The sequence below is a fragment of the Ictidomys tridecemlineatus genome, chromosome X, assembly GCF_052094955.1.
Source record: "Ictidomys tridecemlineatus isolate mIctTri1 chromosome X, mIctTri1.hap1, whole genome shotgun sequence".
NCBI lineage: Eukaryota > Metazoa > Chordata > Mammalia > Rodentia > Sciuridae > Ictidomys > Ictidomys tridecemlineatus.
The window spans coordinates 96,697,951-96,717,596 of NC_135493.1; the positions used below are offsets into that span (position 1 = coordinate 96,697,951).

The window sequence follows — 19,646 nt, forward strand, 5'->3', positions numbered from 1 at the left end:
GCAGAGAAAGAAATACAGTGAGAAGACCACATAGGACTGAGAAGTGCAAGGGGCAGGGGGCAATAACAATTTTCTGGAAGCTAAACTCACAATGCTATAATCTTAACTTTTAAGAAAATCTTAAAGTGTAGTAATGAGGAAATAGGGAAGATAATTACTGCACAGCTAAACTTGTTGGTATTATAATAAATGTTCAGAGCAATCTGCTAACTTAAAAGGGATGAAAACAATTCATGTGTCTTTGACTACAGCTTTTAGTCTGTAATATTTTTATTTTTATCTTTATAACCCCAATGTATCACAGGAAAAAATGTTTTGAGTATTTTTTTCATGGATATGGACAACCTTAGTGTTTACATGGGTTGAGATATCCTAGTCAAATAGAGGGTGGACCGGGAGGGGGTTGGTTTAAAAGGGGAACAGGAAACAAACATAGAAAAGCAGGTATATAAATTTCTTGTGGAATAATTATTTTAGTGGAAAATAATTTCTTTCTACCCATTGCCATTAAAACAAAGCAAAAGGCCAATTTTTCTCCACATTTTAAAGACAAACCAGAGGCCACATCTAGCTTCCAGAAATGGGCTGATTTTGAAATAAACTTGGAACAAACATGGGGACACTCTGGAAATAACATAAGGATCAAATGGAACCAGCAGCTCTCTGGGTGTTTCAATACATCAACCATCTTCTAAATGTCAGCTGCCTTGGACTTGGGGATGAGTTTGCCTTACTGTCTTTATGCTCTTTTTCTGGTGAGTATGTCCAGTCACCTGGCTTTATTTATTTATTTATTTATTTTTTGCAACTCACAAGAAAAAATATCATTTTATTTAATAACCAACTATACACATATTCAAACATACATATAACTAAAACAATATTTACTCTTCCTATATGGGAGGCATTGTGAAATATTCTACTCTATGTTCTTCATTTTTAAAAAATTCTGGTCACAATTTAGTAAATGGACATTGTAAATCGCTATTACAACCCTTAATTACTTTAGAACATCATCAATGCCGATTTATAATTTGAGGGAAATTTGTAGTCTTCCTCCTTTTTAGAATTAGCCCATAAGAGTACTCTAAGTATTCAGAGGGAGAAAAAAGTTTAATGTAGCCTAATTTCCACATATCCAGCTTGGACATAATATATGTTTTCAATTTGTGTTTAAATCACCTACCTTCCCAGGCCAAAGAGCAGAAAGAATGATTTGCAATCATGTAACACATGTCCCTACAACTGTATTGCACATTTTATTGTCTTTTTTATGTATATTATTTCATTTGAACCTCACAACAACCCTGTGAGGTAGGCAGGGGAAATCCCAGGTTCCTTTATAGATAATGAAGATAAGGTCAGTTAAATTACTTTCCCAATTATCATATAGCTAGTAAGAGGTAGAGGCAGAGATAGAATAAAAACCATCAAGTTTCAGATTGGGGGGGTCTTTTCTCTAGAACACATAGAAAGTGTAATCTAACCTTATAAATATATGGGAGGCTTTTTGTTTTTGTTTTTGATTCTGGGGATTGAATCCAGGCCTTACTCATGCAAAGCATATACTCTACTAACCTCAAATATTTTTAACATTTAATTCTCATTTTCACATTCTTGATCCAACTTTTTGTAGGCTACAATAAAAGACCTAATTCCAAACTTATTTTGCCAAGTTTATTCTGTCCTACTAAGAAAAACTTATGACCATAGAACATATTTTTTTGGAATGCACCATTTTGTTGGCTCTTGTATAAAGGAACATAAGCAACATGAAAGACCCTAATGGTCAAGGAAACTGAAGTCAGAGGAAGGGATATTTTTTAAAGTATATTAATGGAGTTGGGTCCCTTTCAGCTTTTATTTTTGTGAGAGGGTTCAATGGAGAGCTTTAATGCAGATGACACTTGAAGCTTTTGAAGAGGATCTAAATCTTGATGTGGTTATTCAAACTCAACTCTTGAATGCATAATGATGGTATGGTGGGTCATGGTCTTCAAAAACTTGGTACTTGATGCTGTAGTCCCATCTCCTCAGTAGGCTAAGACAGGAGACTTGCTTATGCCCAGGTCTTTAAGACCAGCCTCTCCCAAAGTGCTAGGATTTGAATGCCACAATACAAATTGATTCATGTTTTTGTCCATTAATGGTCCATGGGTTTCTTTAAATGAAGTCCATGTTAGAGTCCATAGATATCAGTGCTCTGTAAAAACTGCAGGGGATCCAACACTCTCAGACACCATAGACGCCCCGCCCCCCACATGGCTTTAATATAACCTATAGGATGATGTCTCTCATATGTACATTTGGAGGGGAAAGGGATGTTCATTTTTTTTTCAGCTACTTTCTGACCTTGTGACTTTCTGTCTAATAAGTATCTCAGATTTTGTTTCCCCACCCCCACCCCCAGGTGAGCCTGCTGCAAACATTCCCGGGTTCATAATAGCATCACTATTAAACCAGATACTCAAGTCCAAACCCCAGAACCATCTCTCATTCCTCATCTTTCCTTCATGAGTAACTTTGATTAACTTTCCCCAAACCAGTTTGGAATTATCTGTGTCTTCATTTCTTCAACCAACACCTGGACTGGATACAATGTTTCCTCACTGATCAACCACTTTCAACTCCTCCCACCCCTCTACAGTATTCCAAGTTGCTGAAGTCACAGGCTTACCATTCAGGACAACTTAGTTTTTGTCCAATGTAACAATTATGTTCTTCAACCTTGGTCTCATCCTTTGATTCCTTCTAGTGACAGTTTTGGGTATCAGGTTGTTACCTCATCCCAATTTGGAAGGTTATCCAACAGAAAAACCAATATCCAAGAAACAAGTGTTGGGGAGAAATAAAGGTTTTATTTAGTGGCCAGAGAATAGAGAAATGGAAGTTTGTGTCACAAATAAACTCTTCAACTCCAGGAAGTTGAGGGGTTACAGATGTAAACATAGAAAAAATGAGGGAGAGAGACAGGCTAACAAAAGGGAGGAATATTCATTTTTTGGGAATAGCCACAGATCTTCCAGGAACTTGGCTGCTACCTTTTTTCACTCCTTTTTGTTGATGATGGCTGACAGATACCTTTAGCCTTCAAGGGGGAGAAGAGATGGCTAGGCAAGTCCAGGTCAAGTTAAACTTGTCTTAATAGTTTTGGATATGACATTTCTCAGATGATCAACATGTGCACATGCAAAGCTGAACAGAAAACTGACCCAATGGTTAAGGTGGCAAAAGAGATACAATATGAAGGCAGAGATGCCAAGCCTTTTCATTCTGTTCCAGTCACCTATTAAATATGTGTAGACCCAAGTGAAGAGTCTGTGCTTTTAGCAAAAGCAGGCTCCAAGTCTCTGGAAAGTAACCTAGGCAACCATTATCATCACAACCCACATGTCAGAGGTGTTATCTACAGCAAAGCTCCTGAGAGATGAATAATGTATTGCCCCGCTGCATAACCACCAAAATTCATGATTTTTAAGTCAACGAAGAGCAAGCAAGCTCGAGAGTTTATTAATATTTTTCCTTAGTAATAAGGTCACTTTAATGGAAGAAATGATGCACATGGGAAAAAAGAAGTGAAAATATTTGAGGGTAATATGTATTACTGCCCCCCCATCACACACACACACACACACACACACACACACACTGATGACCACAGTAATTCACCTTGTGTCTATGGGGAAGCCAGGCTAAGGCTCAGTCCTTTCATTGCCCTCATTGTGGCCCAGGGTGAGGTGGTCAAAGAGGTACTCTGACATGCCATTTCATGGGGCTCTCATTTTGTTACCCAGAATCAACAAATGTTAAACATTTGCATATTCTAAAAAACTAAATGTTTATGTAAAGTTGAAGGTGCCTTTTTAAAAACTTTTTTGGTACCAGGGGTTGAGCCCAGGCACTTAACCACTGAGCTGCATCCCCAACCTGCTTTTTATTTTGAGACAGGGTCTCACTAAATCGCGTAGGCTGACCTCCAACTCGCGATCCTTCTGCCTCAGCCTCTAGAGTTACTGGAATTACAGGCTTGCGCGACCAACCTCCCCCCACCCTTATTTTAATTCTCAATCCCGTTCCCTTAACTTGTCCTCCAGAAGCACCATCTTCTTATACTCAGCAGTGAATAGCTACTAAGAGCCCACTGACATCCTCCCAAGCAATCCTATCCCTCTTGTACACATTGTTTATAAAGGAAGATTGATTTTGTGTTTTCCAGGGGCTCCTGGTATACCTTTCCTCTTTACTCATGGAGATTCTGAGTAGCCTGTGGATGGGACACGGGTGGGCAGAAAGAATCCTGGATACACAAGGATGTGCCCTCATTCTCAAAAGATGAGCGTTTTGCACACACGTGCACGTGCACACACACGCATCAACTGGACACTTTTATTTCTTTAAGAACCAAATAACTTTATTGGAAGTAACAATCAAACGGAAAGGTCCAAACTGAAGGGAACTTGCTGAAAGGGCTACGTGTAGGCCCGGCCTGGGGACTCACCCGGGGGTGGCATGGGCTGGGCACAGTCCTGCTCAGTCGTTCTTGTAGCTGCGGCCCAGGGTGAGCCTGTCAAAGAGGATCTCGGCCATAGGGTCTTCCAGGGTCTGAATCCTGCGCAGGTTGGTCAGGTAGCCGGCCAGCTCGCGGATGATGAGGACCTGCTGGTGCAGATAGTGGCGCTGCAGGAACTGGCGGAGGTGGGGGTCGCCCCTCTCGGCGGCCAGGTGGTGCAGCTCCAGGAGGCCCTGGTTGACGTCCTTCTCCAGGTGGAAGGCGCACTCCATGGCCTGGAGGCCGCTGTGCCAGTCGTCGTGGCCGGGCTTGGTGGTTTCGTGGAGGCGAACACCGCCGTCGTGCTGGTTCTGCAGCTCCAGCAGCTTCTTGGCGCAGACCTTCCACTCTTGGGAGCGGCTCAGGAAGAAACTGGCGACGTGCTGCAAGGCCACGTCGTGGCGATCGCAGAAGAAGGCCACAGATAGGTACACGTAGGAGGTGTACAACTGCAGTTGGATTTGGCTGTTGACGTTGGCATCGAAGTTGGGGTGATAGTTGAGGAGCGCCTGTGAGGGCTCGGAGTAGGCCATGGCGGATGCCGGTGCGGGTGCGGGTGGCGCGGGCACGAAGTCGAAGACGGCGCGGTAACACTGACAGCAGACAGTGAAGTCGGCAGCTGCGCTGGCCGCGGCAGCGGTTGGGTCTTCTGGGCGCCCCCAGGATTGGTGAGGAAGGTGCGGCTGGCAAAAAAATAGGCTCGGGACCCGGGAGGGTCACCGTTAGGTGGACCTGAGGAGAAATGGAAGAGGAAAATGGCGGCTGGAAGTGAGCAATAGCAGATGTGGGCCTAGAAATGGCTGCCACTGGGCGGAAATCCGTTGAGGGAAGGTCAGGGGTCAGTGACCAGTGGCTGGGGCCGCCAGCACCTAGTTCCGTCCGCAAACTAGCCAGTGTGAGCTAACCTATAATATTTCTAAAAGGTACTTATGAATATAAGGACAAGCTTCTTGTGTCAATCACCTGAACATTTTCTTAAAGCAACTCATTGGAATATTGTCCAAATGTGATTGATAAAACTGTAGTACTTTTTGTGGTGTCCTTAGTTAATATCATAAACCTCTATTTAAATGGCATCTCTCTTTAGTGATTTCAAAGTTTATACTAATAATGACCCTTTTGAGGGAGGGGTTAGGTGTCAGTGGTCAGAGGCCAAGGCTTGGTACTGAGTTCCATCAGCAACCCAGGTGTCTTCACAATGTCTATTCTCCATTGAATTTTTAATTTTGCAATAACATTTCTAGCATTCAAGGACTTTCTCTTGTCTTCTGTTGTTTCCTTCTATAACAATGTGCTCTCTTTTTATAAACTTCCTGTCTTCCTTATAATTCTGAGAATACGAATTTTAATTTTGGCAAAGTTCTCTTCTGTTTCTTTTATTATACCTGTTTATTTCCTTCAGCATTAGTTTTATTTGTTTCTGGTAGTCTCCTCTTCATTCCCTGAAATAGCTGGCCAACCTTTGTTTATTCATTTGTGGGAATCAAGGACCTTTTGGATTTGCCCTAGGGAATTAGCATGACTCTGATCCACAGTTGTGAAGTCTTGGGAGGTCCACTTCACTAACAGGCTTCTCTGAGTATTAGAGTATAGCGCTTCAATTAGGCAGTGTTCTCCTCTGGGGATACATGGCATGAATCATCCCAGTTCCAAAATTTGGGTTTATCCATTAGAAGGCTTTAGTGGATCTCTCTTCTAGGCAATATGTTCTGCTGTTTTGTGTCCCTTCTGTTCAGTTATTCAGTTGTCTCAACCTCTACTGTTATTTGGGTTTTCTTCCTGGTCAGATAATATTGCCTTTGAAATGTACTTTTGGAGGACTAAAAGGGATCAAATGCTACTGGTGCTCATTACCCACTTTAACAGACATGGCAGAGGGGTATAGCAAGGTAGGGGCAGGCGGATCTGCTGTTTAGAGAGGAACTCTTTAATTTCATAGTTGCACCAGTACCCTCTGTAGTTGTTTGGTTTTATAGACACTGTTCTTGAACTTTCTCCAAGTATGTTTGACTTTCTACTGCAGGTGTTTTTAATTTTCTGGATTTATCAGTCTGAAAGCATCCTTTGTCTTATCTTCCAAGCACTCCTCACCTTTTCTGCTTTACTAACTGTATGTGTATGTGTGGTGTGTATGTGTAGTAGATAAGTTTTTGTGTGTCTAGCTCACCACTATGGCTCCAGTAACCTTTTTTACTCTTAAAAATACAAATAATTATATCTTAAGTAATTAATATATCCACATGATTCAAAAACAGCAAAAGTCTCTCTGCAGGCTACCAGTGGAATATTACTTTTTCTAATCAGGGGTGAAAAGAGGAAGAGAAGGAAGAAATAATGCTCACATTAAGCAAAAATCACTGAGGTGTAAGGGGAATCTTTAAAAATATGTTCTTTAGAAGCACATTTGTTTTCAAGTTCTCATGAAGCATTTACAAAGATGGACCAAATCCTGTGCTATTCAACAACATAAATTTAGATGGATTTAACTCGTGCAAAGACATGTTCTCTGACCACAATAACATTAAACTAGAAATCATTAAAAGAAAGATATCTGAAAAAAAAACTCTGCCAAATATTTGGAAAATAATGACATACATCCAAACAGTACATGTGTCAAAGAAGAGATCAAGGGGTATGAAAGTTATTTGGAAGTGAATGATAGTAAGCACAACATATCAACATTTGTGAGAGTCATCTAAACTACTTAGATGGGAGCACTAAATGGCTGGCTATATTACATAGAAAAAGGTCTCAAATCAATTTTTTAACTTCCAAACTACAGAAACTATAAGAAGCAAGAACAAAATAATTCCAAATCTATTAGAGGGAAGGAAGAGTTTGTTGCAATTCAGGAAATGTTTTGTGACCTGAGACAAAGCTAAAACATTGAGAACCCTGAATAAGACAGGGATATGAGAAGTCTTTTATTGGACATTGACCCCTAGGAAGAGGCCAGTGGGTTAACTTTAAGGTCTGTGGTTGGGCAAATTACTTGAAATAGAGGTCTAGGTGAGAACTTCCTTCCCTTTGCATTCACAGGACATTGGATCAAAGGCATGAGGCAGAGTGAGAGTTCCTCGTAGACTCTACTTTAAAGTAAACTGAAGCTACTACTCAAGACTTCATCCTTTGAATGATATGTCCCTGCATGGCTAGAATCAATTGGCTGGAAAATAAAAGCCAATTTAAAAATCATATGTTCTTTGTGTAAATTATTTTCCTAACCTATTATCTCTCAAAGAAAATATAGAAATCCAACTTTCAGTCTAAGATTGTGCTTGGCTAATAAAAATTTTCCATTGTAGCTTTTCCTTGCTGTTTTATTTTTTATTTCTGTAATTGTGGGAATTGAATCCAGGGGCATGCTACCAATAGGCTACATCCCCAGCCCTTTTTATTTTATTTTTTTATTTTGAGACAGGGCCTCACTAAGTTACTGAGGCTGGCCTCAGACATGCAATCCTCCTTGCAATCCCAAGTAGCTGGGATTACAGGTGTGCACCACTGTGCCTGGTTGCCCCTTGATATTTCTTTTAGTTTTATTTTATCTGTGTCAAAAGGTTCAGAGTGAGAGGAGAACTTTCAGCATAATTTTATTAGGCCCTTCTCCTACCCTCTCACCAGGGAGGGTATTCATGCTAAAAAAAGAAAAAAAAGAATAGACATGTCCAACTGCCCCCTAAAGGAAAAGTACTTATTTTCTCCTTAGGCCAGTTTCTGCAAGTTGTATGCACTTAAAAGAGAAGTGTGGTGACGGTAGTGGTCATAGTAGTGGTTTGATGCATGTGAGGGAGAGAAAGTGTGTGTTTGTTTATTTCTAAGTTAGAGTTACCTTGTTTTCTTTTGATGAAGTCCAGAGAGCTATAGAAAGTTCAACTCACTTTCCTCTAGTGAAAGAGAGTGAAACTGAGCATGAAGGAAAGAGAATAAAGGGGCTGGGGATGTGGCTCAGGTGGTGGTGTGCTCGCCTGGCATTCGTGCGGCCCGGGTTCGATCCTCAGCACCACATACAAACAGGGATGTTGTGTCTGCCGATGACTGAAAAATAAATATTAAAAAATTAAAAAAAAAGAAAGAGAATAAAACTTATGGAAAGAAAGGCTAACATAACCTCAGCTATGACAGGCATATAAGAATGATCTCCAAATAATTTTGACTTATTAGATTAAATCATCAGATTTTATGACAATTGTGTTGAACTTTCTATAGCTCTCTGGCAAGTCTCTATTAAATTTTCAGCTTTTTAGAGGGAAGAATAAAAAAGCTTTACCTAAAATTCATATGGGAAAGAAAAAGGACAAAGTTGGAGGGCTCATAATTTACTGAATTCAAAGCTTACTATAGCACTCCATTAATAAGGTTTACTTGATGTTAGCATGACAATAGAAGTGATGAATGGAATAGAATTGAGGAACCCAAGATAAACCCATATATTTATGGTCAGTTAATTTTTGACAAAAGCAAGGAATAGTCTTTTCAATAAGTGATGCTGAGATAATTGGATAACCATATATAAAAAAGTTAACTCACAGGGCTGGGGTTGTGGCACAATGGCAGAGCGCTTGCCTAGCATATGTGAAGCACTGGGTTCAATCCTCAGCATTACATAAAAATAAATAAAGGCATTGAGTCCATCTAAAAAAATTAAAAAATTAACTCACAAATGGGTCACAAACTTAAACATAAGAGATAAAAACCATAAAACTTTTAGCAAAACATTTAGAAGTAAAACCTTATAATCTTGGACTAGGTACTACTTTTGTAGCTATGACACCAAAATTACAAGCAACAAAAGGAAAAAATAGAAAAATTTGACTACATCAAAATTAAAAACTTTTGATAAAAAGTTAAAAATATTTTTACTCAAAACAAAAAAAAGAATGTACAGAGAGAAAATATTTGCAAATTATATAACTAATAAGAAACACATACAGAATATATAAAGACCTCTTAAAACAAAATGAGCAAAATCACATAATCCAATTGAAAGATGAACAAAGTTGCCGGGCATGGTGGCACATGCCTGTAAGTTCCAGCCAAGATGCATAACAGAGAGAGACACCATCTCAAAAGAAGGAAAAGGAAAAGAAATAATGAGCATTGTGTTTAGATAAGAATATTTCCAAAGAAGATGTGTAAATTGCCAATAAATACATTCAAAGATACTCAATATTAATAACCACCAAGAAAATTCAATCAAAACCACAATAAGAAACCATTTTACCCACACTAGGATGATAAAAGTAAAAAAGACAAATAATGGCAAGTGTTGGAGATATGAGGAAATGGAAACTCTCATACTTTACTGGGAGGATTGTAAAATGGTGGAAAACTTGGGTCAGGTGCAGTGGCGCATACCTGTAATCCCAGCAGCTCTGGAGGCAGAGGCAGGAGGATTGCAAGTTCAAAGCCAGATAAAAACCAGCAGTTTAGTGAGGTCTTGAGCAACTTAGCAAGACCCTATCTCAAAATAAAAAAATAAAAAGGGCTGGGAATGTGGCTCAGAGACTATGCACCCCTGGGTTCAATCCCTAGTACTAAAAAAAAAAAAAAAAGAAGAAGAAGAAGAAGAAAAAAGTATGTGGGGATCAGCACAGTGCACCCATTTTATAGAATTATTCCCTTAATCTCATGTTCCCACAACTTGCACCTGTCTGTCCCTTATCATAATGAAATACTAATATATGCTAGGAAAAATATGAACCTTCAAAACATTAAACTAAAATGAAAGAAGCCTGTTATGAAAGGCTGGTATGGTTCTGTTTATATGAAATGTCCAAAATAAACAAATCCATGGAGAAAAAAAGTAGAAAAGTGGTTGCTAAGAGAGGGGAAAGTGGAATAATTGCTAATGGGTATGAATGGGTACATAGCTTTTCTTTTGCATAATGAAAATGTTTTGAAATTGCACAGTGATGATGGTTGCACTACTTAGTGAAAACATTAAATGTTGAATTATACTTTTTAAAGAATTTTTGTGGTATGTAGATTTTATCTTAATAAATGATAAATGTTTGAGGAGATAGATAAGTTTAACCTGATTTAAACGTTATACTAGTGTGTGTGTGTGTGTGTATATATATATATATATATATATATATATATATATATATAATCACATGGTACCCCATTAATAGGTGTAATTCTTATGTTTTCATATACCAGTTAAAAATAAACTTAATTTATTTTTATATCCAGCCCTGGGAATATAGCTCAGTTGATGGAGTGCTTGCCTTGCATGCACAAGGCCCTGGGTTAAATCTCCAGCACCACACAAAAAATAAATAAATAAAAATTAAAAATAAATTTAATTTAAAAAAAGAACAGTGTGTCAGCCAAAGAGCAGAATATTCAATGGAGATGAAATTCCAAGTGGTGACTATATGGCTCATTGGTCATGAAAACTGATTATTTTTATCATTGGGCAATATTGAAGGAAGTTAATTTGCATGTCTGTGATGACTTCTTTTCTACCAGAGAGGTGTAATAAGATGAAAAAAGCATTTACAAAAGGAAATTTTAAGTTCCTTAAGGGAAAAGGTATGTTCTTCAATTAAATCCATCAACAAATATTCATGAATTTCCTATACAAGAGGCTGTGTTTTTTAGGTACACTATGCAGGGAAGAAACATTAACCTATATTAACCTATATATATTAACTGCCCTATAATACCACACAGGAGGGCTGGGGTTTTGGCTCAGCAGTAGAGTACTTGCCTAGCACATGTGAGGCCCTGGGTTCAAGCCTCAGCAGCACATAAAGATAAATAAAATAAAGGTATTGTGTCCAGCTACAACTAAAAAATAAATATAAAAAAGAAAAAAAACATAAACATGGTGCATGTATTATACTAAAAGAATATGTAGTATACTTAAAAAATATACTTAAGGACACACACACACACACACACACACACACCTTAAAATTGATTGAATTTGACCTTTGAGCTACAACTGTTCTATATGAGGTTTGTTTTGTTTTTGTGGTGGTTGTTTCCCTTCAAGATGCTTTCGTCATTGATCTTGAATAGTGACTCTTGTTGGCCACTAGATGGAAGTCTAACAACATATATCTTTTGAAAATGACTGGATTTATTCAAACTAGTTTTATGTCATGAACAAAAGCTATTGCTAGCTTTGAAAGTCTGGACTGTAGTCTGTATTTATTGCATAATTGTTCAAGGTGAGTAATTTATTGATGTTGCTATGAGTCAATCCAACTATAAGTCAGTGTGGGCCCAGTACCTGTTTAGAGACCCAAGATAGAAACTTTCCATTCATCATTCCCTTGCCACTTAGGGACTTTGTTGTATTCTGTTCTCTTGTGGTAGGTTGTATTATTTACTCACAGTTCATCCTTCCTTTTCTATCTTAGCCATGATTTCATTGGTGGTGGTAAATACTTCTTTGTCCCCTAATTTTGAGTGTCCCATGTCATTTCCTTTCATTAGTGGTGTGTGAGAAGATAAAAAGTCTGGTAAATGTGCTTACACAATTGTGGTTGGCCATGCACTGAGCATTGTAGAATCAGGAGACAGGTAGAGCAAATCTCAACTCATCTCAACCCAACTCAACCTATAGCCAAGCCCTGCAGATAACAATTGAGTCATTCTGGAGACCTGTAACTGGGATTTGAGGGTTGTATGTTAGTTTTATTACAGCAAAATTGTGAAAGACAACCCCCAGAACACACTATTCTATACTTAATTCTTTGATTAAAGTGGTTCATTTGCACAGAATGATAGCAGCCAGAATTTGGTTATTCTCAGTTATGAATACATAATGGCTATAAATACTTGCAAATTGGTGCCTGGCAAAGTCAATTTTGATGTTCAGTTCACTTTGGTAAATAAAACTTTGTCAAAGAGAAAAATTCCACATTTATGTGGTTTTGGGCCTGAAGTTGCCTTAGAAATTATCACATGATTGTGTCTGCCAGGAAAGAGGAAGGGAGGGAGGAGATAATGGTGGTAAGAGAAGAGAAATTTTGCAAAGGAGAATAGCTCTTTGCTTAGGGTTTGTAGCTGCCGCCTATATTTTGTCAGTTGAGTACCTTAATCATGTTTACAAATTAGAAACAAAACATGTTTTCTAGACCCTCTGGTGTTAGGAAACAAGCCTCAAATTATATTTCATTGTTTCCAAATTGAGTGCTAAATCTTTGAGTCATAGCTGTGTAAAATTGTTGCTTTGTAGAACTGGGAAGTAGTTTCAGTGGCCACGACCTACATATTAGATTAGTTGGTTGAGAAAATATCTTGCAAAGTTACATTTTGTAGGTGGGATATCATATTATTGTCTCTCATCTGCTTTTAAAATATTAATTGCCAAAGAGAATTGTTATGAATAAAGTTTATTTTAGAAGTTAAATTTAAATCATTTTTTATATTGTCAATCAATAATTTTGAGAAAAAGTGTGACCATATATTTTTATACATAAAACCAAAACTAAATATTCTATTTTTTTCAAATCTTCATGTTGGCTTTTTTGAATGCAATAAAGATTTGTGTGTTGTTATATTCGTCAGGAGTGGAAAAATATTTTGTTAAGGTTACGTTCTCTAACAATGTTAGTATTTAAATATTGGGAAAATGTTACCATGGAAAGTTCTGGAATATACTGAAAAAAATAGTATAAATACTAGACACTCATTTATTATGAAACCTATGACTTTGAAAGAGAATTAGATTTTATTCTCAAGTTGTTTTGGTTGGAAATGTAGTAAGACCTATTGACCTTTAAACAGTGTTATATAATAAACCCAACAACAAATCTACAATAATTAAAATTATTGTTTTTGTGATACTTTATGACAAAACTATGTTTGTGTGAAATAATATGTTGTGTTCTCCCTAAATGTGCTTTTAGGGGATGAATTATCTCTTGATCATGGATCATTTCAAATGTGTGCAACAAAAAAATAAAATAAAATAAAAAGAATACTATAATAGTGTTATGATTTGTATGAGGTGTCCCCAGCACCTCCTATGTTAATGCAGGAATGTTCATAAGTGAAATGATTGGATTATGAGAGCTGTGATCTAATCAGTTCATCCTAGTTTAAGTGAACTGGGTGGTAATTGTAGGCATGTAGGGCATGGCTGGAGGAAGTGTGTCACTGGGGTGAGCCCTGGAAGGATGTATCTTCCCTGTGGCCCCTTCCTCATTTCTCTCTCTGCTTCCTGACCCCATCATGAGCTGAGCAGCCTTTCCTCTGCTGGATCCTTCTGCCAAGATACTCTGCCCCGTCTTGGGGGCCCAAAGCTATGGAACCAGCCAAGGTGGACTAAACTTATGAAACTGTGAGTTGAAATACACTTTTCCTCCTCAAAGTTGTTCTTGTCAGGTATTTTGGTCACAGCAATGCAAAGCTGACTAACATAAATAGATTCCCATGTTCCCATCTCCCACTTTGAACATTTATTTATTCATGGTGGTATACTACTTACATGTTGTTTTGAAGAAACCATAAGACATTGCCTCATTTCATAATAAATATTTCAATGTGTAAGTCTAAACATTGAGAACTCTGTCAGATAAAATATTACTTAAATATGCTTTTAAAAGTTCTATATTTATAACTGACAAGGCAAACAGTCACTTTCAAACCACATTTTGCTGTCACAAGGAGTGCATGTCTTGCTCCAGATAAGTAATTGTTGCCAAGAGACCATTTCCTGTAAATTGGCAGTTACATGAGATATGGCTCTAAAGAGCAATACACTGCAGTTAGCAAAAGGTCATGAGCTATGCTTTCTCCTCTGATTGGAGAAATAAAGCTTCAGGGTTACATATCAGCAAACACAGAAGTACTCAAGTGCTTTCTCAAGTTTCTTTATGTTTGTTGTGTTAAAAGAAAATAGGAACTTGTCTTTCTCCTTTGTAAATATTATGAAAGCATCTTTTAACACTGCTTCAATCATACATATATCCCAGGAAAACTGGTTCTCAGAGCCATATTTCTGGCTCAAGTACACAGGACTATATAATAGTGATTCTTAACATTTATGGGTTTGTAAAAAATGGGAAAAAAAAGTACTATTAAGAAATAAGCTCAGGGCTCAGGGGTATGGGGGAACCATGCCTGTGATCCCAGCAACTTGGGAGTTTGATGCAGAAGGATGGCAAGTTCAAGACTAGCCTCAGCAACTCAGTGAGTTTCCAAGCAACTTAGTGAGACCCTGCCTTAAAATACAAAAAGCACCCCTGGGTTCAATCCCTGCTACCAAAAAAAAAAAAAAAAAAAAGAAGAAGAAGAAGAAAAAGAAAATATCATTATGTATTTGGTATACTCATTCTGTATGAAGTATATGAAAATACAAAGTTTGAATAAATAAAATTCCCATTTTTTATCAAAAATATTTGAATATTGTCAGCTTCATATGGTTCAACATTTATGTCAGTTGCTGTTCAAGGAAAAGTCTGACATATCATTTTGAGTTACACCAATGGGAAGTCTAATTGTTCATATGCAAGACTTCACTTTTCATCAGATAGTAGCATATTTTCATTTACTAATGAGTTAGTAAACTGTCTTTTAAGAACAGACCTTGCAAAATTAATATTTTGTACTTAAGAAGTATCGTCCTAGCTGAGATGTTAGAGGTTATCTCATTGTGAAAAGCATCGCTAAATGTCCCTCAATATTTTTTCCATTTAATCTCTGCTTAATAGAAGTCCCAATATTTAGCTAGGCACATGGCCAACTAATATGAAAACATAGATCTATGTATCTTCTGCAGCTATATAGGCCAGGTAATTAAGTTCTGATCAGTAATGTGAGAATAATCTACTCCTCCCCTTTCTGATCTCTTCATCAATTGGGTGGATGCAGATGTGGTAGAGGTATACCATTTTGGATCCTGTAAGTCAGGGTAACATTATTCCAATAATGGGAATAGCAAGATGATAGGAGCCTAGGGCCTTCCTTGCTTTTCTGAAATCACTGTACTCTCCTGGGCTACTTATGTCCAGACTTGTACATGAGGGAAGAATAATTTATATGTACAATGCTTTCAACGTATAGGTGACAAAACAAAAGACCCAGAGGAAAGAACTTGCCCAGAATAATTCAGCCAGAGAGTGACAGTGTTTAGACTCTTAATGATCATTGCTCATCTTCTGCCATCTCTGTGAAATTGAGACCACTTAAACACAGGACTGACATGCAAAAAGGTAACTTTAAAATACTTCTTTGATTTGTTCTTAATACTTTTCTTTCACTAAGAATGGAGATTTGAACCAAATTAGATGATTTTACTCAGACGATGAAATGTTAGGCATTAAGTCTTTGTATGTTACTGCCGTATGTAAATTTCATTTTATAGTTGTCCTTTTCAAGTTTACAGCACATTTAAGTTTCCATATTCATAAAACTACAACCAATGGATGAAAAAAATAGCCTTATAGGATTTTTAAACATTTCAGTGGTCTCAGTTTCCTCCAAAGGCCCAAGGGCAATAATCAAGATAAAGTTATTTTTGTCAATTTTGGATATGGACTGGATAAGTTATTCAACCTCCCTCTAAAAGATGACAGCATCTCTGGAATTAGTAAATTGGGGTAGTCAAGTGTACCATCTCTTATGTTTTGTGGAGGTCAATGAACATGTATGTATGTTTCTAAATGATCAATCTTAGTTGTCTTGATAGCCACTGCCAAAATTTGGGAATAAAATTGATTCTTAAACAGTTACTATATTTTTCTCTTGTTCTAGAGCCACATATTTCCTTATTATTAGCCCACACATAAGCCTAGGAATTACCATAACATTATTATTAAAATTCTAAGTTTTCAATGAAATATGATATACATAGAGAAAAGTATACAAATCATGAGTCAGCTTCGTGGGTTTCATATACATATGAAACCAACACCCACATCAAGAAACAGAACAAAAACAACATCCCAGATGACCTCTCATTCCTCTTTTCAGTCATTACCTCCCAAGAGTAAGTACTCTGCTGAATTCTGACAACAGAGGTGGTGATCTTTGCCAATCCTAAATGGAATCATGTTGCATGTACTCTTTTAGATCTGCCTTTTCTGTCCAACAGTGAGATTCATTCAAACTTTTGGGTATAGTTGTAATTTTTCTTTTCATTGATACGTAACATTCCATTGTGTGAATGTATCAATTTTTCTGAAACTGAGCTGAAATACACTTTTTAAAAAAATTTATTCATTCCACTGTTGATGATGTGTCATCGTGTGAAGCCTAACATCTTTTATTAAGTGGCAAAGTTTTATTTTCTCTAATAATGACCATCTCAGATCCTGTATTCTGCAGTTGTTTTCTTTTTCTTTCTTACTTATTTTTGTGGTGCGGGAATGCAGGGTCTCATACAGCCCCTATATTCTGCACGTGTGAACAATATTGATAAGAAAGGCAGTTTTAATGAAAAGCACTGACTTTAAAAAAGCAAACAATTTCTACCTCCTTATAATTTAAATAATTAAAGATACAAAGCAGATGAATTATTTGATCATTTCAGCTGCCAGACTTGACTATGGTGATCAAAGAAGATAAATCTCAATTTGCTTTTGTCTTGATAATTCTCCATTGTTACCAAACTTTTCTTGGAGTTCATGCCCTTGGTGTATTTACTATGTCAATTGTCTTTTTTGCTCTCTTTTGGTGATGATCATCAAGGAAAGAGGTGTCAAAAATTCTGGCACTCCTGGGTAAGATAGGAGAGCTTAGAGGAATCTGTCTATCCATAATCCTTCTTGGTTAAAGTGGCTTGCATTCTCTTCTGAGCAGGGTCACAGTCCTGCTGGCCCAAGCAAGATTTCAGAGAGTGCTTGGGTAGCTCAGGGCAGCCCCCATCTGGTACCATGTCCAAAACCTGCACACCTTGCTCATTTTTGGCTGTTTGGTCTCCCTTTTGGGGCTGCCTTCTATTGCATCTACTTCTGCCTCCTAATGAGGCTGGAGGAATACCAGAAGAAACAAGTCATAAATCAGGCCAATATTGTTCAATAAGATGTACAGCCACAGGGTTAAGAATGTGGTCTTATCCATTCAGCAGGAAACAAGAAGGCTGTTGCCAGCTGTGATTATGGAAGTAGACATCTTCATGCTTTCGACTCAAGTACAATAAATCACCTCATGCTAGAAGGATGGCTGGAGAAGAAAACTGTAATGCTGTCAATAAGAGTACTTGTAGTAAAAGACTATGCACAAGAATGAACATTTCCCTTCTTAAGTATGGAAAGAATCCCGGAACAAATGACTCCATCAGGAAGGTTTTCATGATTTTGGTTAACTTTCAAAAAATGAAGCTATCATGTGAGACTGTTTGCAGAAGATCTGCTCAATATTATTCAGTCTTTATCATTTACAAAGCTGTGATATAAATACAAGCAATCCATGGGTTTAAGAAGGTCCATCTATTTTGCTATCTCCAAATGAAAGATTTCAGTGAAAAAAAAAAAAAAAACATGTTTAAGTGCTTTCTGGGAGTCTTTGAAGATGGTCAAGTTGATAAAACTTTTTTTTTTTTTTTTTTTTTTTTTTTTTTTGGTACCAAGGATTGAACTCAGGGCACTCAGTCACTGAGACATATCCCCAGCCCCTCTTTTGTATTTTATTTAGAGACAGGGTCTCACTGAGTTGCTTAGTGCCTTGCCTTTGCTGACGCTGGCTTTGAACTCATGATCCTCCTGCCTCAGCCTCCAAAGGTGCTGGGATAATAGGTGTGTGCAACTGTGCCCAGCTGATAAAGCTCTTTGAGAACAATATACTTTATGCAGTTTAGGACTACACAGTCCAGGGGCTGGGGATGTAGCTCAGAGGTAGAGTGCTTGCCTAGCATGAGAAAGGCCCTGAGTTCCATCCCTAGTACCTGAAAAAGAGCAAAAAACAAACACACAGCCTAGTGTGGTGGCACAGGCCTATAATCCCAGCCATTCAGTAGGTTGAGGCAGGAGGATGGCAAGTTTGAGTCTAGCTTCAGCAACTTAGTGAGACCCTCAGCAACTGAAGGAGATTGTGTCAAATAAATAAAAAAAAAAAGAAAGAAAGAAAGAAAGAAAGAAAGAAAGAAAGAAAGAAAGAAGGACTAGGGGTATAGCTCAGGGATAAATTGCCCCTGGGTTCAATCCCCAGTACAATAAATAAATAAATAAAAATTAGAATATACAATTAAACTCAACCATCTCTTTTTAAATGATTCCTTCATGTTCAAAAATAAAAATGCAACTAGACTGTATATATGTGCATAGTGGAAATCAGTGCTGAATTAACAGAAGTGAAAATATGTATTATTACAATGATTTATTTTTACTTTAAAAAGCAAAAAAGTGGCCTTCACAGCATGTTTCAACTTGGTAAAATCCTTTTTGAATTCTCTCTCACAAAGTAAAACTGTGAGATGTTGACAAATAAGGAAAATTCCTGCAAGATAGGTATAGTTACAATGTCTCAGGAAGTATAATCATGTACTTATTTGTAATAAGCCAATTTTACTGTGCAGGCAATGAATGTATGTGATGCCAACTAACACCTCAATCCGCACTGAGGACCACAGAAGAGTGTCTAAAATACAGTTTATATTTTAAATAATTTTATAAATGGGGCCAAGGTCTGAAATTATAGTTCCATGGTGTGTTAGTATGTGTGTGTGTGAACACTGGTGAAGAGGCCCATAATGTGTTGCTGTTTATGTGAAATGCCTTCATGTAAATGATTCAGAAGATAAAATAAGACAATTTATCTCTCAATAAAGTGTCTAAAATCCTAGAAGATTTATACTTTAAATATTGGTTTAAATCTTGGTTTCACATCTAAGTTTAGGAGTAGGAAAGTAGAGCCAAGCTCCTTATGCATTCCCAGTTGTACTATATTAGGAATACTGATTTACTGAGGTGCAGTCCTGTAAAATTCTCTTCTGCTTACTAAACCAAAATAAAGTTTATTTTGGCTTAAATTTTTAAAACTACCATAACAAACAACTTTCTTACAAGGTAGGATTCTAAGGACACAGGGAAATCCTTACAAGTTTCATGGCAGGATCTAGAATAGTCCTAATATACGCAATATGAGACATTGAGATTCTGAGAAGAAAAGAGTCTTTGTGTAGAGAGAGTAGCAT

General features: G+C 37.4%; 1 protein-coding gene and 1 pseudogene across 1 annotated transcript; one reads left to right on the plus strand and one right to left on the minus strand.

Annotated features, from left to right (window-relative positions):
• Positions 1 to 4,530: 4,530 nt before the first annotated feature.
• Positions 4,531 to 5,082, minus strand: LOC101968723 (ferritin heavy chain). The gene has a single exon (XM_040287868.2). The coding sequence runs from the start codon at positions 5,080 to 5,082 to the stop codon at positions 4,531 to 4,533; it is 552 nt and encodes a 183-aa protein (XP_040143802.2).
• A 5-nt stretch (positions 5,083 to 5,087) lies between these two features.
• Positions 5,088 to 17,610, plus strand: LOC101968422 (small integral membrane protein 20 pseudogene; annotated as a pseudogene).
• The last annotated feature ends 2,036 nt before the right edge of the window (positions 17,611 to 19,646 follow it).